At 33.6% G+C, this 27953-nt stretch overlaps 1 protein-coding gene, 1 non-coding gene and 2 pseudogenes across 3 annotated transcripts; 2 read left to right on the plus strand and 2 right to left on the minus strand.

Moving 5' to 3' along the window:
* Positions 1-789: 789 nt before the first annotated feature.
* Positions 790-5613, minus strand: LOC143550294 (kinesin-like protein KIN-14N; annotated as a pseudogene). Its single transcript, XR_013138302.1, has 15 exons — positions 5016-5613; positions 4796-4940; positions 4609-4718; positions 4399-4518; positions 4096-4299; positions 3817-4026; positions 3649-3723; positions 3418-3564; positions 3211-3349; positions 3009-3118; positions 2292-2453; positions 2029-2222; positions 1328-1409; positions 1063-1234; positions 790-985 (listed from the first exon to the last, which is right to left on the minus strand). The product of XR_013138302.1 is annotated as a kinesin-like protein KIN-14N (transcript).
* Positions 5614-6800: 1187 nt separating this feature from the next.
* On the minus strand, positions 6801-6873 carry TRNAA-AGC (transfer RNA alanine (anticodon AGC)). The gene has a single exon. It is a non-coding gene; the product is annotated as a tRNA-Ala (tRNA).
* A 6819-nt stretch (positions 6874-13692) lies between these two features.
* On the plus strand, positions 13693-17998 carry LOC143550300 (formin-like protein 3). Its single transcript, XM_077040977.1, has 5 exons — positions 13693-14194; positions 14342-15552; positions 15644-15846; positions 15943-16178; positions 17032-17998. The coding sequence occupies exons 1-5, from the start codon at positions 14069-14071 to the stop codon at positions 17914-17916; spliced, it is 2661 nt and encodes an 886-aa protein (XP_076897092.1). The 5' UTR covers positions 13693-14068; the 3' UTR covers positions 17917-17998.
* Positions 17999-25567: 7569 nt separating this feature from the next.
* LOC143550295 (putative histone H2A.3 pseudogene) lies at positions 25568-26158 on the plus strand (annotated as a pseudogene).
* The last annotated feature ends 1795 nt before the right edge of the window (positions 26159-27953 follow it).

The following is a 27953-nucleotide window of genomic DNA, read 5'->3' on the forward strand; positions in this document are numbered from 1 at the left end:
CGGAAGCAGACATACATATACATACACAAACACAAACACACTGTAGCATGCGATTAACAAGATTTAGCACAAATTAGAACCTAACTACAATACAATCACTTAACAAATCATTTTCAGTTTCACCTAATGAAAAGAATAGAAAGAAACCCTAAAATGAAAAGAATAGAAAGAAAGCATACCTTCAAGAAGATGCCGGAGCAGCGGCGGCAGCGTGGTGAATGGAGCGGCGGCGGCAGTGGAGAGGAGGAGGAGTGGAGTTAGCCGGCTTGGAGCGGAGGAGGTGTGGAGCGACCGGCGGCTTGGTGAGGATGAAGGAGTTGAATAGGGTTAGGAGGAGGATGATGATCGGTTATAAGCTAAAATGTGTAGAAGAGGTTAAAGAAGTGATAATACCAACACTTCTGGGAGAAGAGGGCGCGCAGACGTTTTTTAATGAAACGTCTTCGAAAAAACAAACACACTGCAGAGCCCAACGTCTGCGCGCCCTCTTCTCAGTGCAGACAAAAGAGGTGGAGAAGTCCTTCTGAGGAAAAACAAACAGCACCTTAGTCATGATGCACTTCAAGTGCCATATTCAAAATTAACTCATAAACCATAAACATTACTTAATTAGCACATGATCAACAAAAGTACTAATCTATTAACCAACAAATTCTTTTTTTTTCAAAGTTCCTCTCAGCAAATCATCATCTAACTACTGTTCTTCAATCTTAATTTCTTTCCAGTATACACACCAACATGCACCAAATTGTTAGAATTTAAAAAATCTACCGATTTCTGGGAGATATTTACTAATGCAAAATTATTAGCCATAGCTTAATCTAGCATCCAACTGCTTCACAGATGTTTGTCTCCGAGGCGTCCCAATCTCACAAGCATTGACCCTTGCAGCAAACCGAAGAGAACAAAGTGACTCATTAATTGAGCTAGGTGCTGGTGATACATTCACCACCATCAGAGTCTTGGAATCGCCGCCTAAGCAAGGCTGATCAATTTCAAATATCAAAAACAAATTCAGATTCAAATTCATCAACTGATAAATCATAAACATTAGGTGTGTACCTGAAGAAGATATGTAAGTTTTGAGTTCCTAAATGGTACATGTTCTTCCTTCTTTGCTAAAGCAAATATAACATCGCTTAACGATGACAGACTTTTGTTAATGGCTTGAGTTTCTTTCAAACGGTCCCCGGTTGATCCACTTAAGAACACCATGCACTTGTTGCTCTGTGCTCTACAACATTAATCAAGACTTCATATTTAACAAACAATATTAATGAAACGATATAAAGAATTAAAAAAAAAGAAAAACTGAAATTTCCCGTACCTCGTTAACTCCCGTTATCCTCATAGTGAACACAAAATGGCTTCTTGACGATTGTTCGTTCATTTGGGTCATACCCACAGACCTAAATATGAAACAAATTAAGTTTAGCGGGTCAAACATGTGAAATCAAAATGACCAGCGTAAAATGAAACGGGCCGATCCAAAGTATATATTTTGTGCATTAAAACTCCTTAATCATATAATTAAAAACAAATTACTAATACAATATAACCACTAACTACTGTTAAAAAGAAAACCAGACAAAAGTGTTTCAGGTCAACCCAACCCAACACAACCTGACCCAGAACGCTCCAATCCATTCAAAAATACCATTTTGACCCAGTATATAACTGTTAACGAGTGACTGAAATAAAAACTTGCAGAACTAATGTTCGGGTCAAACATGTAAAATTAAAATGACTAGCCTAAAAGAAAGCGGGTCAAACGGATCAAAAGTAACTATATAGCCCACTAAAACTCCTAAATCATATTATTCAAAACAAATTACTAATCAATATAATCACTGACTACTACTAGAAAGAAAAATGGACAAAAGTGTTTCGGGTCAACCCAATGCAACCTGACCTGGAACTTTCGACGCATCCAAAAATACCCATTTTGGCCAATTACACAATTTTTAAGGAGAAATAGAAAAACACGGACAGGAATTCTTCGGGTCAACCGACCCGACCCGTACATACCTGCTTTGTGCAGCACGGTTTAACAGAAATGTAACTTCTCTACTGCTGCGTACATCAACTACGGTCAGGTCAGAAACATGTGTGTTCCCATTTGCATCATGTTTAATAGCATACTGCTTACTACGGGCCTCTGTTGATCCAGGTCTGATCAACAGATCGCGTATGGTCTCATTGTATATCTCCAACATTGAAACCTATAGAATTAATATGTGTGAAACACTTTATTTGGTAACTAAAAAAGAAACTTGGTTGAAAAGTCAAACCTGCAATTCATACTTCCACCCTTGGTTTTGTAGCGTTTGTTTGGACTCGAAAATTTGTTCTAATGAACGCGGTATCAATCCTTTATCATCATTGTTTCCAGGAGCACCCATCATTGTATGCGTCTTTCCCGACCCTGTTTGACCATAAGCAAAGATACAAACCTGAAACCGAAAAAGCCAATCTGTAACCGAAAAAACAGAACCAAAATGCAGATCCCGAACAAAAATCGATGGTTAGTTTTTATGTTTTCATAAAAAGAACAGATTTTCGGTTCAGTTTCAGTTTTGCATGTAACTAAACCGAACCGAATTTATGTATTTTGATTTTTAAATTTGAATTTTAAAAAATATATAAGAATTCAATAAATAATATTACTCAAATAATTTAGCCCTAATGGCAAATGTATTCAACCAATTATTTATTAATAAAAATAAAAAAGGCGTGGGCCCAAATTCATTATTTTGGCCCAATTTTTTTCGACCAAATAAATACAAGCTTAAATGATAAAACAAAAAAAAAAAAAAACCCAAACAGAACGGTTTTTAAAAATTTAAAAACTGGATTTTTGGTTTTCAGTTTTGTTTAAGCCGAAAACAGACTCAAACCGACGCATGCATACCCCTAGTTAAGACACAAGAGTGACCCGATTTGGGTTCATTTTAATCTCAAACGGGTCAAAACAAAAATGCTTAAAGACAATGAGCAACGTGCATCACCTTATAACCATCTAAAGCACTCTGAACGAGCTGTGAAACCTCAACAAACACCTCTTCTTGGGAAGATTCAGGCACAAACACCTTATCAAACACAAACGAATGTTTTTGCCCTTTTTCACAACAACCAAAAAAAAGTAAATCATAAGCATAAAAAAACATGGTTAAAAAGTCAACTCTACACAGAACATAGTCTTTACAGTACCATGTTGCAATAACTCGATAGCGCGACCAGCATTTTCTGTTGATGTAGGAAAAGCGACCGCTTTCGGTTCATCTTCAGCAGCATCTTCTATCAATAAAGGCCGGACCCTACAAAATACTCGTATATTCCCTTTTAATTCCTGTGAAAAAAAATATGTTACCGCGATAATTTGTTTAAAAAAAAAGTCAAAAAGAAATTGAAACTTACTAATATTGTGTTATGCAACTTTTTGCGCAAGAATTCTCCTTCAACAAGTTTAATTTCTGCCTCGGCTAAACGAACTTGTAAGTCAGAGTTGAATTTTTTTTGTTCTTCGTATCCTGTTCTTATCTCATATGCTGATAAATCAGACATCTAGAACATAAAGGTTAAATCAAGAGTTGGTCAAAGTAAGTCAAACTTGAGTGTTATGCTCATAGAATATAAAGTAAATTATACCGCTAGTTTATTCTCAGCAGCATCAAGTTTCTCTTGCAATTTCTTTATTAGATTGCTTTGTGAAACACATTTTGCCTGACAAAACAATAACGATAAATATAATATAACATTGTTATAAGTTGTAACTTATATTCTATGACATATAAAGAACAGTCAACAAATAAGAACCTCGAGCTCGTTTGACTTTGTGGTAAGGTTCTCCAGTTCACCTGCTGACTTTCCAGTCAACTCCTTATATATCAACACTTCAGCTGATAATTCTTGAACTTGTGACAGATGGCGATTGCGATCATCTCTCACTTGTTGTATGTCCAATCTTAGGCTTCCAACTTCACTCTCCAATGCTTCTTTAATCTTCATTGTCTCGTTAATACTTTCCTAGAGTGGCATTCATATATAATAAGAAAAATGAAATTGAAATATAAATCAAATGATGAAAATACTGACTTTAGTAGCGGTCAACTGATCTTGCAAAGAAGTGCAGTAGCCTCTTAAGTTGCTAAGGTTCTCCAAAATCGCAACCTTTTCTTTTTCTACATTTTTAAGGATTTCATTGGTTTCATTAAGCTCAGATTGAAGCTTACTGTTGTATTGTTGTAAGCTCGTGTTGTATTCTTGTAGTCGCTTGTACATATCATTAAGCGATAATATCTAAGAATCAAAAAATATGAAACTTAGTTATATTCAAGGGAATCTTTTATCTTTCATTTTTTACATTTTACGTTTCAAGATTATATGTAAATAAATAACCTTTTGATTAGCACTTGAACTTTCGCGTCGAGCTCTTTCGAGTTCTTCCAAGATCGGGGCTTGTGATCTCTCTACTAACAATCGTGCGTCCTTCTCTTTGGTTAACGATACCATTGCAGCCTATGATTAATCTTGACCGTTAAAAATATAAACTTTCGCAATAAAACATGTTCTTATACCATGATCAAGAATTCAAGATTCTAAACATACCAATTTATCCGATTCTTCTTTTGCCAGTTTCTCTTGTAAGGCGGTGTAATTGTTGCATAACGCGATGATTATCGAATTCAATTCTTCTTCCTTTTGACTCATTAGCATTTCTTGAAACGATGAAAAAGATTAAATTACAAAAAAATGATTTAAAATATGCATATAGTTCTTGAAATTATAGTTATACCGGTATCATTGCATTTCTTTTCTGCAGATTCCAACATGTTCAAATGTTTTACTTGCTCTAATAAAAGATCCCCTTCAAGTTCTTGAAACCACTTGATACACATCTTGAGTCTTTTTATATAATCACTCATAGAATCACATTTCTCCTAAAAACCACAAAATTAAAGTCGAATTTCGACATACCTTCCACAATAATTTTAAAAAAAATCTACAGTACTAACCTTGATACTAAACTTATTTTTTGGCTTGATCCTCTCATTCAACAATGCTTCAACATCTTCTCTAGTAAATTCAATCCCTCCACAGTCCGAACCCGCAATGCTGGCTGGCCCAACACGCATAACCGAATCTTGACCGCCATTAACGACCGATAAAACTTGCCTTGGTGTTAATGTTCTACTACCATTGGCAGGCCCAACCATTCTTCAAACCTGCTTTGAGATTTACCAAAACTGTTAATAATCTTATTAATGTTCTTGAACACAAACAAAACAATAATAATAAGTATAATTAGAACCTTGAAATATGGTTGAGAGAGTAATAAGAAATAGTGAGATGAGATAGGTATTGATTGATAAAGAGTTGAGTTAGGTGATCATGTTACTTAAAAGGAAAGATTCTAGGCTGTGGCAGTGACTGTTAGGTGTGTTCATGAATTGTTATAAAAGCTACCAAGAATTTAATTAATAAAGTGATTGCTTGTGGTTGCAGGGAAGAATATGAAGCAGATGATTGATGGAGCTAAGAAAATGAAAGGTTTTTTAAATTTATGAAATTTTTAAGTGATGTTGATCTTGGATTATTGTAACAAACAACCAAGATTTGCGAGGGGTTTAATAAAAGAAAACATTAAATATTACTCCATAACAACTATAGTCCCTTAAATATTAACTTCACACTATTATGGAGTGATATACTTTTATTTTATTTTATTTTATTTAACAAAAATTTATTGGGTATACATTTTTTTTGTTATTAATATCTATGATTCATCTAGATGCAAAATACCAAATTGAGAATTTAATGATTTTAATGTTTAAAATTTTTAACAAATGTAAAAGTAGAGATAACAAAGTTATAATTTAATTAATTGATTCACTTAAAATAGAATATCATGTTTTAACGATATTTTAAGTTTATTTTGTTTGATCTTGATTTATGGATATATAGTGTAATTATAAAATAGTGAAAGGTATGAATTATAATATGGGTTGTTGATGAATTGTACATGGAAATATAATAAGGAAAGTAGTTAAATATAATAAGGAAAGTGGTTATGGCATAAAATGACATAATAGCCAGGATTATGATAATGATAACAAGAACTAAAACTGTGATTAAAAAAGTTCATCGAGTAGTGTTCCTTTGGATAGAAACATATTGACAAATACTAATGACACTTGGAATGAAAAATCCACTAGATGATTAACGATTATAACTAGTAATCTCTTGCAATTAATCAACGATTTGTAGTGTCTTCTTTCTTCTCGAGAATCCATACCTCCCTTATCATTGTATGTAGACGTAGCTCTCGAGCACAAGTTTATGTTTAGCCTCGATGTGAAGAAAAACAATTGAGCACTCAATCTTAACAAACCAACACAGTAGGAAGCTTAATAGAAGAATGTATGAGGCCTACTAAATGTAATTATACAATGTATCGTGTAAACGTCACATGGACATGATGAAAGAAAGAAGATAAGAAAAGTTATTGTGACACAAGGAGTGAATAGGGACGATGACCAATATACATAGTATTATGTGTTTGGTAAAATATACATAGGTTCTAATTTCTAAATGTGTTGGAAGTCGCTTCGAAACATTTTAGCCGATTCGGTAAAAAATAATAAACAAAAAAAAGGCCTAATCAAATCCATATTCCTTTCAAATTTGAAAAATACATTTCAAGAATTCAACTTATTAATGTAGGCCCAATGGTCAGATAATCCAGCCCAAGAATAAAATTGGGCCAAAAACAACAAACGTAAAAATAAATATAAAAAAAATGGAGATGCGGGGTATCGATCCCCGTACCTTTCGCATGCTAAGCGAGCGCTCTACCATCTGAGCTACATCCCCATTCTGTTAATGTACTAGCACTTCTCTTCTCATTTTAAATATCGTGTTTGTTTTTAATTCGTTTTAGTTACATGCAATTAGATTTACCAAAAACTAACAATTTTGATTCTATGTGAATCTTTTAAGACGATCCTGACTCCATCCATATTGCCCCCAAAGAGCTTAGAGATTACTTGTATCCATGAATATAGCACAATGAGTCAAGCTTTAGAGTTACCATAACTACAAGAACATAGAACTTGAGAGTTGAGACGAACTCGAATTACTTGATTATCCATTTGTTTGTCGCTTCTTATTTTGTAACATTGTATTATAGAACTTGAGATGTGTCATCGGCTCATATGAATATGATACATGTTAGATCTTTCATGAAACAAATGTACTGTTTCTAGAGGTTGATTTGGATCAGTTAACACTAATGTAGTTTACAACATCAAAAGATGTTTCGGTCGATCTGAAATAGGCGGCATGGAGGAGATTGTTAAAAATTTAATTTAATAGCAAACATAATGTGGTTTGGGAAAAGATTCTAACTTGGTTTGTTTTGTGTTTATATTGTTGAGGGGCTATTATTACCATTAAAGATTCTTGTGGGAGTTGTTAGTTGTTCTGAAGATTAAACTGTTGTTTGTGTGATTAGGCAAAAGTATGGGGGAGTATACATTGTTCTCTAGAGATTTGTTTGAGAGTTCTTTATTTACTTTGTACTTTGATTCATCAAATGGTGAATCATATATGTCTTGGTTCTTCATATTTCATCTTATTTTGAGAATTGTATTAAATATCAGAATCATAAGAATTAATAAGCCCTAAATCACTTGCTATTTTTTGACAGGTATCATAAAGTTCAAGGGGGTATTTATGTTTACTTGTATGGATGGCAATGGGTCGGGTTTGGGACGGGTCTAGGTATTCCCAGACCCGGACCCGATTATAAAACTCTGTCCTAGACCCGTCCCAAACCCGTCGGGTATTTATCGGGCAATTACCCGTCGGGTTTCGGGGATACCCATAGGGTTTTGGGTTTTCTATCGGGTTTTGACAAAAAAAAAACCTGTTGGGCATGCCCGGCCAAAACTCGTCGGGTTTCCTCGGGTTTTGAGGAAACAAATGTTTAACTACTGAAAAGAATGGATTATAAATATCTATGTGATATATCATTCACAGTATTAAAACACACATATTGATTCTAACTAATGTAATAAGTAATTAGAATTTAGAACAAATCGTGATTCCAATGATTGCATAAGTAAACAAGCAAACTAAAATATTGAAATATGTGTTCAAAGAGAGAGAAGAATAAGAAGATAGGAATAATCGACCAATGGAAGAGGAGGCTGGAACTCGGAAGCTGACGTTTATTTGTTTAGATTTAGAAACAAAAAGGTCGGCATTTTTGTTAATAGATTTGATATGGAAACCAAGAGTCTTACTTCTATTGATTGAAAATTATACTTGAAAACTAGAATATGTATAAATATTTAAAATACATATATAAAAAGTTATGCCTGGTATATAATCGGGTAAATGGATAAATTTTATCGGGTAATCGGGTCAGGTAATCGGGTATTTTAGAAATCCCAAACCCGTCCCAAACTCGTGAAACATTTCAAAACCCGTCCCAAACTCGTCCCAAACCCTAATGGGACGGGGTATACCGTCCCAATTATGTCGGGTATCGGGTTTTCCCATCGGGTTCGGGTTTCATTGTCATCCCTATTTACTTGGAGATTACTTTTAGTTATCTATTAGTTATTAGTAAGTTTTAAGTTTGTTTTAGTTTATATTTCACATTCCCTAATTAAGATTCTAATTGTACAAGCTTTATATAACCATTAGAGCATCTTCAATGCTCCCATGTGGCATGTGTGTTTGTATTTACAAACTAAACCCACAAACCAATGTCACCATCAAAGGTGTCCACATGGGGGGAGTGCAAGCAAAATGTTTGTATTTACAAACACTTAGAGCATCCACAACAACAAACTCATACAAACCGTCACATCATTGTCACATCATATTTCAAACTTTTCTAAAAAACTTCACTTTTTTTCACAACAAACCTTTATAAACCTTATTATAAAATATTAAATATGTATGCATGTGTAATATTATATAATATGGTTGTGTAAGAGAGAAATGGGGCCCATACTCCAAAGTTTGCAACAAGTTTGCATATTCAAACTTGCAACAATCCTGAATTCTTTACAATGGTGAAGTTTGGCTTCTTCAAAGTTTGCAAGTTGTCACATAGATTTGGACATTGGGGTGTGTAGCCCATTGTAAATGCTCTTATAAACTGTTTTGTGAGTGAGAAAGATGAAGAGACATAGCAAGGGAGAATATGAGAGAGAGTAAGGGGATGATGTGGGTGCACTTAGCTAGCTAGCTCTCTCTCTCTCTCTCTCTCTCTCATGATTCTCTCTTATAAGTCAAACTAATAAGAAAAGTTATTTGAACAAGAAATCACGAGTCAGTTGGTACTTAATTGTTCTTGAGATCCATTTGTGCAATCAAAACAAACACTTGTAAATAAGTAACTCCTAGAAACTACTAATAGATATTAAAAATCTTTTTGAAATCATGTTTATTCAAAAAGGTCGTGGCTTGAATCTCGCTTGAAAATCAGCTCAACAATTTTCAAGCCAAGCTGAGATGATACGTTTAAATTTCGAGTCAGGTTGACCGAAGGTGAGCTTCGGTTACAAAATTTCGACTCGACTCACCAAGGCACAAGTTAAGCTTGCTCAGTCTGTAAGTGAGTCAAGTTCAAAAATAAGATTTCATCTCAGTAGAATATTCAAGCCAAAGTTCGAGTTAACTATGGCTTAACACAATTCGACTCATGAACAACCAATAACCTATTTATACATAATGGTAAAGAGGTTGTTTATGATCATTGAATAGAAATAAAATAAAGATAGATTTTAGTACTTATGTTTCCAGAAAACGTAATATTCTAACTATTTTCAAATAGACCCACAGAGGATGGCTGAGCTGTAAAGCTAGTGCCAACGTGCGTAACGCTTTAGCTAGTACACGGAAGTGCATACCATGATTCTTCTGTGTATCAATAACTGCGTGCGTTGCGCGATAGATGTGAAGAGGTAGCATTTCGATTCGGGTTGTATATAGTTACGATTTTACCATATATTCTTTTTGATTTCTCAATCTGAAGATAGTTATTCAATAGTCAGACGCTAGTGTTTTGTAACAACTAAATAATTCTTAAGGTTAAATAAAATTGGAATATTGATTTTAAATTATCTCAACTATGTCCTACTGGCAAATAGAAGTCTCAGTTTCACTCTTGACTGGTAACAATCACAACTAAAGGTGCATTGTTTATAACGGTCCGCGACTAATGGAGTTAGTACTTCGTTAGTTGCATGTCGCCTAAAAAACGTTTTTGGCTCGAACACTCACATTTTTTCCTGGAAAAATCAACATTTTCTTTTCAAACATATTTGTAACCTTAGATCGGACCTTTAGAAATCGTTTTCTTTTTTAGTAAAAGCCCTAGTTATTGAGGTCGCCGGAACTCTAGACACACTGTCGGACGGTCGGTGGTGCCGCAGTGGTGGCGGTGGTGGTTGTGGTGAGACAGTTGGTGGTGGTGGTGTTCAGGTTGAGTTTTCCGGCCATGAACATGTTTCCGGTGACCTGCAACTAACGGAGTTAATCCTCCGTTAGTCGTGGATCGTTATAAACAATGCATCTTTAGTTGAGACTGTCACACGCCAAAAATGAAGTTAGGACTGATATTTACCGATATGACATAATTGAGAATATTTAAAACCAATATTCCTATATAATTTGTATTTCAACATTTCCTTGCATTTTCTTTTAAATTACTTATTACTATCATCAAAATATTTGATTATTGTTGACATTATCATTAGCTTTTTATTTGAGTTTTCGTAAACTATACCACTTTGACGGGTGGTTACAAATTAAATCCTTAAAGTTTACTTAAGGGTTTCTTTTTTTTGATGTCGTTATGTTATATGTTCGAATATCACTCATGTGCTATATTTATGGGTTTATGCCTCGATAAAGCATCACTTAATGGATTAGGCTTCACAACATCAAACTTCCCCTGAGAGTTTTTCAAAAGTTTAGCCAGTGTTCGTTATTAAAAATAATAATGATAAGACCATCTGTAGTCACGGCGGCATGGTGGTGTTTTGGATGAAAACGCTGGGGTACACCCACCTGGCGTTTTCGTAAAGCGTTTTCTACAAAACGCTTAAATGCAATAAAATTGTGTGTGGGGAGGGGAGAGAGAGGAGAATATATGTAATTACTGTATGAGAGTTATGGCGTTTTGTCCACGACGCCACTTTTCTCAAAACTCTCTGTTAATGACGTGGATGCCACATAACACAAAATGCCCAAAAGGAGGACGTTTTGACTACACATGGTCTAAAACACTAATAAACTTACTCATAGTTTATGCAGGATTTCTAAATACATAAATTCCGGCTCAGTGCCTCACAGCGTCACAGTTAGGTAGCTAACCCAGCCCAATAAAGCCCATAGTTTGATTGATAAAACAGCCCAAGAAAATAATAAATATGTGCCGAAATTGAATAAAAAGTTTTGGAGATGCGAAGTATCGATCCCCGTACCTCTCGCATGCTAAGCGAGCGCTCTACCATCTGAGCTACATCCCTGACACACTAGTTCCTGTAGCAGTCTTCAGAAAACATAATAAAAAAACATTTATATTTATTTTCTCATTTATACATTTATATTATCCAAGTTAAGCTGTTTACGGATTAATAAATCTCAAAAGGTTAATAGATAAAAGCACATGTTGATAATACATTTGATTAAGGATATATCGAAAGAATCTCTTGATTTCCATGTGTTGTTCATTGATGGTAATCGATGAAATCACTGATACTGACACTGTAAACATGTTATGTTAGCTATGTAATTGTATGGTAAAAACCCACACGCTAATAATCATTTTGGTATCTATTTTTCTTCTTTTATAAAACACTCAATAATAATTTTAGGAATTCATTTGAATCTATAATATTTTGAGTTCTCATTATGTTATCATGGAATATTGACGAGTTTTCAAATGATTGCTCGGTTTACAAACGAGCTAGTATTAAACTTTACTTTTGAAGTCTATACATGGGAAAGTGATTTTCTTGTCGTCACATGTTTATTAGTTTTTATGTTGGATCAAACTAGAAGCCAGAAGCTATGAGTTTCTTAAATTTAATCATTATTGCTATGTGATGACGAATTTGATGATTTGACTTATTTGATGTAATCAAGCTACATAATTCATACATGTGTATGGCTGAAGAGGTATGGTACCAAAATAGTGTTGGGTTAGTTAATACCCAACTATCTCAAACACAAAAGGTTCAGGCCTTGAGATATCCACCCACAAACCTTACCCACGTGACAGATAGGTGTAGAGTGCATTCTCAAGTGACAGCTAGTCATATTGAATGGAAACCATGCCTGGAAACGGTTATTACCTGATGGGGACTACTCCTACAGTCCTACTTGACAATGACATTTAACAATATCTGGTATATATACTACTGACATCACACAAGTCAAGACATTCACTCTAATACTCTTTCTCTTACATACTTATTTCCGGTAACCGTACAAATAATTATTCTCATATCATGTTGATCGATTGTTCCAACGATGCTCGGAAGTTCACTAAATAATCGATAATTTGAAATTTGAAATTATAAAATTTGTAAGTAAGTTTAGTCCTTGATCGTAAAAAACAAATTAATAACTGTTATGTTGTTTTATCAAAACAAAAAAACAATTATACCGTGAGTTGAATCGATATTTAACATGTCCAGGGTGGAGCCCTCAAGACATATATCTTAGATTCTAGTGGAAACACTATACAATACGCTGTCGTGTCGTGTCATTTATTTAATACATTGAGCCCGTGAAACGGTCTAAATAATGGTAGGGTCGGCCACTTTAGCAATTAACACAGGAGGCGCGTACGCCCATCATTCCAAAAAGCCGAATCATTCTCAAAAGCTTTCATAATGCATGTTACCATTCTATTCCTTTGAGTTTGCTCACATTATTAATATTGATCCTTGGTAAGTATATGACTCATAACCGACATCATTCCATGTCTTTTTGCTGTTTATTCTCTCCATCCCACATATGATATAAGATATAATAGAATAACTAATTTTCCTTAAGTGGTGTGGAGTGAATTTACATAATTTATTGAACTTATACTCTCTTAACGTTAGTGTGGCATGTGACCAGTGTTTGTTTTAAGGCCACCGAGTAAATGTATATTTGCATACTATTAATACATATTATTAAAAATAATGCACATACTTGATACATCCAATGCCAATTAGATTGAGAGAGGAAAAAAAAGTACTAAGGTTAAAATTAAAGTTCGACTTAGAAATAACAATTCCACTATCGTTAGATGATATATTCACTAGTATCTTGCTAGTGTGGTCTTCTTAATAAATTTACTTTGCTATTGAAAAAAAAAGATAATCAAAACAAATTTTAGTCACTTAATCCTACTGTTAGCTTTACTATGTCATGGCAAAGAATGTAACATCGAGAATGTAATTATCGTCATCTTTACAATAGTAAAATATACTGCATGCAATTAAGAAGTATAACCAGTAGAGTAGTAGGTTATTATCAAAGAGTTTAAACAAAATTCATTTTAGGTACTTATAAACATCCATATACTAAAAAGGAAACTATAAAGACACAAGAAAATGTACATATTTTGTTGCATCAAATCAGCTTTAAAAAGTACATCACATAAGACTCTAAAACCTTCATTAAATAGAAACACATGCAAACCCACAAATACTCCAATGACCAATACCATAATTATCATCTTTTTTTAACTTCAAACTTTTACCAACTCAAAGCAAAAACCTTTGTTAATTCTGGCGGCCTTGCAGTATCTCTTTGACGACTCAACATATTCCTCAATTTATATATCCATCAAGTCAATCTCCATCAAACCCTAACATTCGATCTGCCTAATTCAACTAAATTCAAGTAACCCAGTTCATGTTTTCACAAACCCACGTCATACTCAACCAGATTTTACGATTTGATCGTTTTTAAGACAAAATTTGAAGTACCCAGTTGGGTTTTTGAAGAATTTGATAATATGTATTTATGAAATGATCATAGTTACGAAATGGGTATTCAATTAATTTCGTTTATACTGATTGTTGTTCTTGGTTTGCCGTTGACGGTGATTTCAAGAATTAGCATTGATCCCCAATATTCAGTCAGTTTAGATGAATTGATTGATAAAGATAAGGTATTGTTATTATTATTATTATTATTATTATTATTATTATTATTATTTAGAGTTTTTAATTATGTTTTGATGTTAATTTGTTGAAATCAATAATGGGTTTTGATTTAGATATGTTAAGATCTGATAAAGTTAGCTGATTGATTTCAGGGGGACTTAATATGGGCCAATTGTGAAACAGAGTTGATGCATATTGTTGAAGATGGCAATCATGAAACCCTTTTAGAACATGTCAAGAATACAATTGTAGATTGCTTAAATGATAAAAATGTTTATATCCCGGAATCCGGAGGAACAAAGGAAAGTAAAACATGGTATTTAGAGTATTTTTCATTAGGTTTTAACCGTGCCCGTAGGCTAGCCGAATCAGGTGCGCCGAGTCCAAGCCCTGGTCCTAGTCCGGGTCCAGCACCGGCTCCTAGTGTTATACGACCGCCTAGCCCTCCTTTCTTTCCCTTTATTCCTAACAGTCCCAATACGGGTAGGACTACACAAGCGCCTACGAGTTCTGGTGCTGATCAACAGACGGGCAACGGGAATAGTGGGAATGATGACACACATAAAAAGATTATTATTGCGGTTGTTGTGACTGCTACAACGACTTTTCTTCTTGCCGCACTGTTTTTTTGTTGTTATTTGAGGACGTGTGGCAAACGGAAACGGCAGGATGATGAGGGACATCTTCTTAGATTGAGTGATTATTCTCATAAACATTCGTACAGTTTAAATAGCTCGGTGCATGATTTTGGGAATTCGGTTGATGAATCGATGTATGGTAACTCGAACATGCAGAAAATGAATTCTGGTGTTCCGTTAGGTATTCCTTTACAGCCTCCACTGGGAAGGGTAGAATCGCCATTAAAGGCGCAGCCAGGACGGGTAGAATCATCATTACGCCCTCCACCTGGAAGGGTAGAATCGTCATTACGCCCTTCATTTGGAAGGGTAGAATCGTCATTACCCCCTCCACCTGGAAGGGTAGAATCGTCTAAACGTTTGCCTGTGAATGTAGCTGCTGCCACTCCAATGGTGGCTCCATCACCACCTCCTGCGCCTAAGCCACCTGCTGCCGCTGGTCCACAGCCACCTCCACCACCTAAAGGAGGACCACCACCGCCTCCACCACCTAAAGGAGGACCGCCGCCACCACCACTGCCTAAACCTGCAGGTCCACGCCCTCCGCCTCCACCTGGTGGTGCACTGCCGCCACGACCTCCACGGCCCGCAGAGGGATCTAGTCACTCTAGTGGTGATGACTCAGATGCTTCTAAAGCGAAGTTAAAGCCGTTCTTTTGGGATAAGGTTATGGCTAATCCGGATCAATCGATGGTGTGGCATCAGATTAAATCGGGGTCGTTTCAGTAAGTTATTTTTTTGGCTTTTACAACTTTATGTTTATATATGAATAATGTCAGTATGTTACATAACATGATTAAATTTGTTACTTAATAGGTTTAGTGAAGAAATGATAGAAACTTTATTTGGATATAATGCAACCGATAAAAATAAAGATCATGCGAGGAAGAATTCTGCATCACAAGATCCTACATTCCAGTATGTTCAAATTATTGATCCAAAAAAGGCACAGAATTTGTCTATTCAATTAAAAGCACTTAATGTGACAACTGAAGAAATTCGTTCTGCTCTAGTAGAAGGTAAATATATATATTTTTTCAAATGGCTACATTATTATATGTAGTAATATTGTTTTTGCAATCAATTCAAATTTTAAATTGTGTGCGTTGAATTAGGAAACGAGCTACCGGCTGAACTTCTTCAAACTTTGATAAAAACCGCACCAACTGCGGATGAAGAACTGAAGTTGAGGATGTACAACGGGGACCCATCTCATCTTGGAACCGCAGAACGGTTTTTGAAAATGTTAATTGAAATACCATTTGCTTTCAAAAGGCTAGAATCTTTGCTCTTTATGTGCACATTCCAGGAGGAAGAATCAATGGTTAAAGAGTCGTTCACAACTTTAGAGGTAAGTCTTTGCTTCTTTCAGAACATATACTTTATGTTAGAGATGATTAGTGGGCTAAACGGAATGGGAAACGGGTCAAAACTGATGACTTTTTGTATGAGTCGAAACGGGGTGGGTTGACATTAAGCACTTGTTATAAAGTATATTCGGTTTTTTTTTTGGGTTAAAAAGTAGTGTATTAAGTGTGATTATCAAAATTGGACATGTTTAAGTAATATATTTTTTTTCTGAATAAAATGTTTCAGGAGCTTTTATCCATATTATTAGGTGTGTAAACAAGCTGAGCTCGAGCTCCCCTATGCTCGGTTTGTTTAACTTATGAAGGTGTGAGCTCCGCTTGTTTTGAACTCTAATTCTAAAGCTTGAGTCCTGAGTAATTTTTCAAGCTTGAGCTTGGCATATTTGATATCTGTTATTTATTTATATATGTTTATAATTATTTTTATATATACTTTGCAATTTTTATTATAACATACTAATAGTTTTTTAGTTACTTTAATAACATTTTATGTAAATATATAACTAATATTATAAATAAATTAAATAAATAGTAACCTCGTTTAGGCTCGTGAATCGAGTCAAGCACGATAAATTAAGCTTGGACTCGTTTAGTAAACGAGAGTACTTTTACGCTGGAGCTTGGGCCCGTTTAAGCTCAACTCAATTAAAGCTTTTAGCGAGCCAATCTCGAGTAGCTCACGAACAGCTTGGCTTGTTTACACCCCGAAGTGTAAGTTACATTTTGAGTAATTTTTGACCCATTTGACTAGTTAGAGATAAAACTTAACCCTAATCAACCAGTTCTTAAGACAATTTGACGCTAATCTATTCATGTCTTTTTTAAACCGTACAGGCTGCATGTGTGGAACTTAGGAAAAGTCGGTTATTCCTCAAACTCTTAGAAGCCGTTTTGAAAACCGGGAACCGTATGAATGACGGAACGTTTCGCGGGAGTGCACAAGCGTTTAAACTCGACACGCTCTTGAAACTATCAGACGTAAAAGGAATTGATGGAAAAACTACACTTTTGCACTTTGTGGTCCAAGAAATCATCCGGTCAGAAGGCGTAAAAGCTGCCCGAACTACCAGGGAATCAAAAAGCTTCAAAACCGCAGATCTCCTTAAAGAAACCTCATCTTCTTCTGAAGAAACTGAGGAACGGTATCGCATGCTTGGGCTCCAAGTAGTATCAGGCTTGAGCAGTGAGCTCGAGAATGTAAAAAAGGCCGCCATTGTTGATGCTGATGGGCTAACCAGTTCAGTTTCAAGTTTGTGTCGGGCCTTAGTAAAAGCCCGTGAGTTTATAAACACGGATTTGAAGAAGGTTGAAGAAGATGAGTTTCAGAGAATTTTGGTGAGTTTTGTGAAGGATGCTGAGAAGGAGATCACATGGATGGTTGAAGAAGAAAAGCGAATAAAATTATTGATAAAAAACACGACCGATTATTTTCATGGGAACTCCGGGAAAGATGAAGGGTTGAGATTATTTGTGATCGTTCGGGATTTCTTGATAATATTGGATAAAGTATGTAGAGAAGTTAAGAGTAATCCGGTAAGAACACCAATGGCACAGAAAAGTGATGATTCCTCGCAGCCCGGGATGGTAAGAAAAGATGAGCAGATATTGGGGGGAGGTACGTCTGAACCCCGCCAGTCGCCGTTTTCCGATCAGCGCCAACTGTTGTTTCCGGCGATTGTTGGGCGGCGGATGGACAGTTCTAGCTCAGATGAAGATTAGGGTGTAGGTTGGACAACAAAGTTTGATTCTTTTTTGTTTTTATTGTTTTGTCTACTTGATGGTGAGGCTGTAGGTGTTGTTAATGCTGCTGTATATGAACACTGATTCTATCTCACAAATTGGAATACTATCTGCAAACTTCAAATCTAATGTGCTTGTTGTCAAATTACATAGAAACATGTTCACCGGTACATAAGTTAACACTAAAAACTTTGGTTCTTTCAAATTTAGCACACTATTTTTTATTGAGAAAATTAATGTTTGTGTCCATGTGGTTTCAAGGAGGAGGCACAATTAGTCCCCAAAAAAAAATTTGGATTGGCTGGGTCCCTGTGGTTTCAAAAATGGACCATTTGAGTCCCTGTCAAATGTGGAATTACTAGTTTACCCTTTTTTATGATCCATATGAGTCCCTGTGGTTAAGTAATTGCTCAGTTTTAGTCCCTATTTAAAAATTACCTCTAGATTACATAATTTTTTTAACAAAAATAAGAAAACGAAACTTTTTTTAACAAAAATAAACGAATCAAACTATCTTTTTAACAAAAATAAACGAATCAAAATTGTTTTTTTAACAAAAATAAACAAACCAAGCTTATACTTCTTTTTAATAAAAATAAACAAACCAAACTTGTCTTTTAATGAAAATATCGTCGTAGCTTGTGCTAAGGTGGAGTGCGATTTGATTGCGTATTTTATAAGTAGTTACGTTCGTTTAGTTTAGTAAAAGTAGTTCATTTATTTTCGCTAAAAGGTAGTTCGATCGTTTATTTTTGTTAAAAAAGTAGTATGGTTCGTTTATTTGTATTAAAAAGTAGTTCGATTCGTTTATTTTTGTAAAAAATAGTTCGGTTCGTATTTTTGTTAAAAAAGTATGGTTCGTCAATTTTTGTTAAAAAAATTAGTTCAGTCCGTTTATTTTCGTTAAAAAAAAGTTTCGTTTTCTTATTTTTGATAAAAAAAATTATGTAATTTAGAGGTAATTTTTAAAGAGGGACTAAAACTGAGCAATCACTTAATCATAGGGACACAGATGGATCATAAAAAGGGTAAACTAGTAATTCCACATTTGACAGGGACTCAAATGGTTCATTTTTTAAACCATAGGGACCCAACCAGTTCAAATTCTTTTTTGGGGACTCATTGTGCCTCCTCCCTGAAACCACAGGGACACAAACAGTAATTTTCTCTTTTTTATTTTTTTACTTTTTTCTAGTCAAGTTAGTCGGAATAGCTAAAATACGGTAGTAGCGAAGCACTAGTGAGCAATTCACGCTATATATACTATATATAATATAGGAGTGATCAAGAGGTACCATTTTTATTGCATATTTTACAAGTAACAATGCATAGAATTTTAAAAATGTAGGGGTAATATAGTCTTTGCTCATTCAATAATAATTTACAATAATGGTCCTTCAACTTTAATCAATTTTAGTTAATTTATTAAATAGTTACACATTTTCCCCTCTTTATAAACCAACTATCCTCCATGACTTTTTAACAGCCATAATTTTTTCACACGTTAATACTTTTTCTAAAAAAGTACACCATAAAAAGAATATTTTATTCTCTTTAATTTGAGTATGATATTGTTATAGCTTATTAATTAAAAAAAACTAACATGTTACGTGATTACCAGTTTTTACAGACAATGGCTTGGGCAAGTTCGGCTAATGGTGTCGGATCGGGTTAAGGTTAGGACAAGTTTAATACAAAAAAAAGGTTAAGTTAGTTCTTGTCGAGATGGGTTTAGATTGAAAGGGGCCATGCCAAAACAGGTTTCGGGTTAGAACATTTTTGGTCGGCACAAGTCCGTCAAAACGGATTGAGTTAAAAAGTAGTTTATTTGAAATTACTATACATTTCATCTTTGTTTCTTGATTGTCGCCACCAATCACTCTAGCCACAGATGACAATGTTTATACATATCGATTTGCTTGTGTCTAGGCATTGTATGGCGTGCTTACTGGCACCGGTTGACGGTTACGCGTCCGATGCCAAGTTAAATGCATACCGCCGTCGAGTTACACACATATCGTTGCGAGGTTACAAATGTTATAACACCGGTTGCGTTTGCACGTTCACCGCTACATCGCGCGGGCACCTGGCTAGTTATAAAGATAAGAGCAAGAGGTGGCTCAATATATGTGGAGACCTAAAAGGCTAAAATTAAATAAAATGTTGAGACCTTCTTTAATTTTTTTTTCTTTTTTTATGAGTATAGAACTAGTGAGTATCTAAAAACTATGAAATATGTTATGATACTAATTCTAAGAAAAGTCTACTTTCAAAAATCTATAATACATAACCCCTATAAAAAACAGAGGCCTTAGAACACTGAGGCCTAAAGTGTTGGCTTGATTTGGCTTACCCACAAGGCGACCTTGGATCCTGGATAAGAAACATGAGTATTTTGGCACTATCAATCCTTCGATTTTTCCCATAAAACCTGGATAAGAAATCAGAGTATTTTGGCACTATCAATCATTCGATTTTTCCCACAAAAGTTTCACATGTATACTTTTTTGCCTCTCAATTTTAGTTTCACGTCTTTACTTTTTGGTCCTTTAATTTTATCAATGAAGCTTTTACCTTCTAACCTACATTTTATTTTTTGGGCTCTTAACTTTGGGTAATTAAACTTTTGTACAATACTTTTAGCCTTATAAATTTGGCTCCAAACTTTTAGCCTTTCAACTTTAGTCACAAACAAAATTACATTTTTGAACTTTTAGAACATTTTAAACTTTCAACTTTGACAACAAAAGTTTTAGACTTTCAATTGCATGGCTATAAAATTTTTCTGTAACGAATTCAACCAAAAATAACTGACTTCCCGCCACAATGCATGATAGCTTTCAATCATGTAATGCATTTAACTCTCTCCATCACAATCACAATGTGTTTGTGGAAAACATGTTTGCTATTAAGTTTTCATTTGCCTTCACAATTAAGGAATGATAAAGGATTCTCGCCATATGCTTCAACATGTTTTATTCAGGTAGCTAAATGTAAAAATATATACATATGATCTAACGATACTAGAAGTCTAAAATTAACATTTGAAACGATGAAATCACTGTTTTTAACCAACTTAGTAGCGTGGCAATATCCTCGTATTCGTATGTAACAACTCGGATTTTCAAAATTAATATTTTCATCTTTTATCCGACCCGTTTCGATGTTCGGGAATTTTGATCCATAATATATCGCGTCTATCGCGTATTTATTATTTTATAATATTATTGTTTAATTATTTATTTAATATATATATATATATACATATGTATATAACAACTACTTTCAAGATATTGCAATTTCAATCCTAAACCTATACTATTATCCATTATTGTTTCCCTCTTCATACTTCATGGAGCTATTTGCAATTTTTATTATAATAACACATTTACCCAACAACCCTAACCCGTAACCCATGTTCATACCCATAGCCCGGTGACTCGTTTGATTGCTTAATCCTTAATTCTCGTTATAATCTTGGAAATCAAATCAAAAGATTTGTTAATCTTGTCTAACGCGGCCTATCGACACTCGTTAATATGTTAACTGATCAAAAACATATTTATATTACTTATTATACTCGTCTGACATCAACCCGTTCTTAATATACATGTTAATGAACTTCATAATTCACTTAAACTTGCAGATACTATCCTCAAACCCTCGCCGTCATAAAACCCATACTTAATTGCATTATAATCTCTGTTTAATCGTGTTCTTAAGTTCGTGTTGGTCGGCTACTGTTTCTTCTAATTATCCTGTCAACAACATATCAAGTAATTAACTGTTGTGTTCAGTTCGTATCTAGTCAGTAATCAAAAACTCAACATTAATTTGATAAACAAGAACTGGTTTAATCAATTATAAATTAGGGCTTATGTATATAATTGGGATTTTTAACCTGTTGATATATATATTTATTTATTTATGTTTCTAGGTTTCTAATCAAGTTAGCCATTAGCTCAGATGGCTGGTGCACCATGGAATCAAACTTGAGAGACGGCTTGGGGCGGTTTCGAGTCCCCAACCCTTCTTTTTAGCGGTTTTTGTTATATTTTTGGTTTTTATATATTAGTAATTAATTAATATTAATAATAGAAAATCATAAACAAACTTTATTTTATAAGAACCACCAAGTTAACATATTGTTTTTTGCGTCTTTATAAAAAGCCTAAGTATATATTATAAATTGATTTAAAAATCTAAATAATAAAGGTTTTAACAATAAAAATAAGTATAAATACATGAAATATATTTAAAACTAATTGGTTAAAATGATCTTTTTATACATGTTATAAATATTTATAAGTATTTTATTTATAATTATAAATATTTTGTAATTTAAAAGTATAAAATATGATAAAAGATTAATAATAAGAAAAGTAATAAAATTTGTAATAAATCTAAGTAATATTTATCTGTCACAATAATAATTACCGATCATCAATATTCCCAAATCTCTTTTAAACCGTCATCTATTTATATTTATTTTTCTGTAACTATTCTTTATTAGGCTATCTCGTAAGAGCTTGATCTACCTCTATTTCTTATTAAATATTTATCTTCTTGCTCATTTAATAAGGTGAGTAATCACTCCCCTTCTTTTATTTGTTTTCAATGTTTTAGGGACATAAACGTATTTACAGTACTTTCTTATTATTATTATTATTATTATCCACATTAGCAACTGTTATCCTTGTGTGTATATTAGGTGATGTCTAACTTGCTATTTTTTTACTTGCTTTATTTTTATTGCATTCGGAGAGTCCGTCATAATAGTATGATCATACGATCGTTGTAGTGGCCGACGTCCTATCGCATGACAATGGTTTCACCAGCTCCTCATTTTGGTAACCAATGTCCGATTCGCATGGAAACTGTTTAGCCCATTCTTTATTATTTGTTTGAATGATGTACATGCTATGGCTTAATTGTTATCTTACATGAACAGTTTGCGTTTTCTTTTAAATATTATATTGTATCTCAATTAACTGGTGTTTTATTCACACAACCTCGCGTTGATAAAATTATTTGTATTTTACACGCATATGCTGGTAATCGTGTGAACTACATGTCAAGAACTATTGAAGGACTTAGGATTTGCTATGTTAGATAATAGATTATCAAGACTTAGTTAAATTTAGACTTTGAATTATATCGTTTATATGAATTATGTACTTGTATTTGATTTATTTGAACAATTAATTAAATTTAATAGATATTATCACTTTTTAATTATTGCATTATAGTACCTTGAGAGCTGTGAGCAATCAGCTCACGCACCGGTATTTCCGCCTTAGATTGGGGTGTGACATCGTACACCATGACATTCTTTAAAGCCTATCTGAAAATCTACAAAACTCAACAAGACACCCGTAGAAGAAAACTTCTCGCCTAGAGATTACCTCAAAGACGTTAAAAGGTTTTTGATTTTTCTCCATTTAAATTTGTTTGAACTGTTAAAACAGAATTTCAAAATCAATAACTTAAACTTCCATTTTGACTTAAAAGCATTTCATTAGCCTCAATACAAACTTTTTAAGTTGTTAACAGTAATTAGGTTTTAAAAATATATAAACACCACTAACATTTTATGATTGCATTTAGCATATACAGTAACGAGTAAACCTTTTAGACCTTGGTAGGCTCGACAAAATAATAAGTCTGGTTAGAGCATCCATAATAGTGAACGACTAAAAAAAAACTAAACGCGTCACATCAGCTGCCTAATCAGATTTCCACTCATCCACTTTTAAACTTCAAAAATTCTTATTTTTCCTCTAACACTACATCCACTTTTAAACACTCATATATTCCACATAATCACCTACTTCTATATTTTATTTCTATAAACTCAAATACTTTTATAAACTCTAAAATACTTTTATAGGTATCTTATTTTTTATTTCATGTTATTTAAAAATAAAATAAGTTTTGGTAAATATATTTAAAATACAAAATAATAAAATTTGTATAAATAAAAATTTAAAATTACATAAACAACAAATAAAACAAACGCATGTAAAAACACACAAAAAAAGATTATTTTTTTAAAATTAAATAAACAAGAATAGTTTTTCATTAAACAAAAGTAAAAAAAAAAACAAAAAAAAAGAAAGATAATTAAAGCGTGAGGTTGAGATTGGTTTTAAAATTTTAAATAAAAAATTAAGTACATTGGGTCCACTTATCATGTTTACTTTCATCCTGTTTTGTGAATAGCTATTAACTGAACATCATCTTCAATGTGCATTTATCCAGTTCAGAATTCTGAACAATATCACGTCAGAACTAAACATCACATTATAAGTGTTTTTAGGGTTTCTAACGAAAATGTGTAATCAAATTTTTGAAAACTTATTATCATTAGATTAATTGATTGGGGGGAACTTAATGTATAAATGAAACTAATGTGCTAATTGTGAGAATTAAGTAGAGTAATTATGTAATTATATTATAGGGTAATTATGTAATTGTGAGAATTAAGTAAAGTAATTATGTAATTAAATCATAGAGTAATTATGTAATTACTCTATAATGTAATTACATAATTACTTTAAAGTCTTTACCTGTATATACAATTATTCTAATTGATTCTCACAATTAGTACATGTTAATTTCATTTGTATTTGATCCAAACTCAACTGATTGATTGCTACTTTTCGTACTCCACATGTCTAATCTGAAACAAATTAGATTTTATTATTAAATTTACAGTAACCTGAAAATTACAAATTTGATCAGACTTTATAAAATCTTCATACTAGAAATGTCTATCCCAGTTTAAAAAAGATTTATGAGTCCGCCAGTGTTTACAAGTATTTAAAAATTCATAATGTGATTTAGTTTAGTATATTTGTTAACTTAAAATTATTAGTAAACATATTATTATCCAGGAATTAAGGTAAATTTTTTTAACTACCAACCAAGATATATTACGAGAAAATTAACATCATTACAAGTAAGATACTCATAGCGACATAAATACAAACCATTGCCCAATATCATATGCTACTACCATCTATTCTTCGAATACAATGAGGACACCCCTATCCAATTACAATACAAATAAAAACAGCACCATCTCTCCAATATTAAAGACAGATTTTTTGCCTAGGTTTCTCACCCACGGGAATCAAAGTAATTAAAGAATATCTTCCGTTATAAGTAATTAAATAATAACATTAAATTAACAAAAGCCAAAAGCGCATGAAGTGTAACAAAACAAAAATGTTGGGGATTCGTACGGCTGGTTTGGACCAGCTGACAATATTCTTTTACTATTGAATCATCACTTACCTAGGTATTTCTATGGTTAGAGGGGAATGAACACTCATGAGTATTACCCATAAAATGGTCAATCATGTTTAGCCACATCATTCTACCCTTAATTACCCACATACTACAAACCTAGAGGCAACACTTACCCACAAGTACCCTAATATTTTATTAATACATTTTAATTCTTCAATGGTTAATAATGAATCAATGTTGTGTGACAAACCTTTGCCATACAATGAAGCCATGCACCTTACTCACATGGGATAGGGTGATGTTACCATGTGGTTTGGAAGCCATACACCCTCACCATATGGGTGCCCGTCCTCTCTTATCAGTCTTTAAAAAAATATAATAACATTTCAATCTCACATCCCAGGATCTTACCATCCCTCATAACAAAATCAACGGTCCAGATTACCGATCCACCAAGTCTATTCCTATTGGCTACTTTCACACCAACCAAACCCTATAAAACCCCAAACTCCACAAATCAAAACCAAATCCAAAACAACCAAACACCACAACAATGGCCGGAAGAGGAAAGTCATCCATCAAAACCAAAAAATCCACTTCCCGCAGCAGCAAAGCGGGTCTCCAGTTCCCGGTTGGTCGCATTGCCCGGTTTCTAAAAGCCGGAAAGTACGCAGACCGGGTTGGTGCTGGAGCCCCGGTGTATCTGGCTGCGGTTATGGAATACCTCGCGGCTGAAGTGTTGGAGTTGGCTGGGAATGCTGCTAGAGATAATAAGAAGACGCGGGTTGTGCCGCGGCATATTCAGTTGGCGGTCAGGAATGATGAAGAGTTGAGCAAATTGCTAGGAGCGGTTACTATTGCTAATGGTGGAGTGATGCCTAATATTCATGCTCACTTGCTTCCTAAGAAATCGAGTTTGAAGGCTGATGATTAGATTTTCATGTCACTGTTTGTATGGAAATGAAATAGTGGTTTCATAATTATATTTGAATTTAGTTTTTGGTTATGTTTTTTGTTTTGTGAATGGATTTGCTATGCTTTTACATTTTTCATAATCCTTGATAACATTAATTTATTAACTAATTTAACACTATAATGATATATAAAGTGAATTAATACCGAATTAAATAATAATACAAAGAATTAGATAAAAAAGATGTAAAAAATCTGGCAAGATGCTGAGAAACATTCATGTTAAAAACTTAATTTTAATAACGAAAATACTTAGATGAATCTACTCATATTTTTTCTATCTCCACGTTCACAATTAGGCAGCGTTTGATATAATAATAATAATAATAATAATAATAATAATAATAATAATAATAATAATAATAAAACCAAGGCTCACTCTTCATGTTTGTCTTGGTTTTGATGAAAATTTTAGACCAAAAAGTTAAATGCGGATTTGGGAGACCACAAGTTAAAACCTCACATATTTTTGCTTGATCTTGTTTTTGTTTTCTTAACTCATTAGCTTGTATTAACTCTAAAATTATTTTCACAAGTTAAAACACCCTCTTAGAAGGTGTTTGGCTAAGCTTATTTAACTTCAAAATTTATTTTTGATAGAAGTGTTTATTTGTTTATGAATTTTTCAAAAGTATTTTTCAAAAAAAAAGTATTTGGATTAGTTTTTATGATTGGAAAAACCAAAAAATAGGTAAAGTGAAAAAAAATGGCATTCTTATATATTTAATAGTTTTATAGATATTAGAATGGTGGTATATTTGTAAATTAGTACTCCAAAAGCAAAAAAAATAATTTGAATTTCTTGCTTCTAGAAACCATATTTTTAACGCACAACAAAAAAACAAAATTAAAAAAGCGTTTTATGAAATCCAAACATGATTATTTGCTTATTGGTCTTTTAAAAGTAAATAAGTAAAATTAAAAAGCCCAGTCAAACACACCCGGAAAAAATGATAAAGATGGTTAGGAATAGATATTTTATAAAGTATAAAAAATTTAAGCACAAATAGAAAAAAGTTAAATGATTCCAAGTTCCAAAACGAACCGAAACAAAAACCGTCAAACCATTAAAACCGAACCTTCTCGAACCGACCGGAATCCTGCATTTCATTGAACCAATTAATTGTGTTTAATTAATTCCCAACTGTTTATGAATATATCATAATTATAACACAGCTCATTACAGTATTTTCCTAATCAACAATCATAATGATGAATAAAAACTTTATTATCAATCACTCAATCTTCAATCCACAAACACTATTGATCATCACAACTTCTCAAGGCAAGAAATCATCACAAATGTACACAAAACAGTAAAACACATACATGCATGCATACATTTATAAGATCATCATCCTATCAAGTCCTACTCTCTTCATCACATGGAGGCTTACGAGCAAACATTTTCTTCCATAACAAAAACTCTTTCACTTGACCCTTTGCCACAAACTCGACACTCTTGTATTTAAACTTATAGTTCAAATGTTGGATTTTGGCTTCCCACCCGCCATTATTCCCAATTCCCAAATGAATATACGGGAAACAAAATCTTTGCATGTGGCCATAATCCTTGACCGGGTTGGTCCCGTTGCGAAGTTCGTACTCCGAAAGCTCGTTAATAACTATTTTGTCATCGATATCAACTTCTTCGTCTGGTTCTAGGGGTTTGCTGGTGGCTGTGTCTAGGGTATCATCAAAGTTGGAGGGTGAGTGGATGATGGTTATGTCTGTGGGTGTGTTAGGGTGTCTGGGTGGCGGACGAGTGGCGGTGGTGGCTTTTCTTTTGT

Source organism: Bidens hawaiensis, unplaced genomic scaffold (genome assembly GCF_021521415.1).
Source record: "Bidens hawaiensis isolate Kalapana, Puna unplaced genomic scaffold, B.hawaiensis_p1.1 tig00015993_1, whole genome shotgun sequence".
Classification (NCBI taxonomy): Eukaryota; Viridiplantae; Streptophyta; class Magnoliopsida; order Asterales; family Asteraceae; genus Bidens; species Bidens hawaiensis.

Coding starts and splice junctions, on each gene's coding strand:
- LOC143550300 (XM_077040977.1), top strand. CDS start 14,069: ATGGGTATTCAATTAATTTCGTTTATACTGATTGTTGTTCTTGGTTTG. Junction 15,847..15,942: donor TCGTTCTGCTCTAGTAGAAG/GTAAATATATAT, acceptor GCGTTGAATTAG/GAAACGAGCTACCGGCTGAA. Junction 16,179..17,031: donor AGTCGTTCACAACTTTAGAG/GTAAGTCTTTGC, acceptor TAAACCGTACAG/GCTGCATGTGTGGAACTTAG.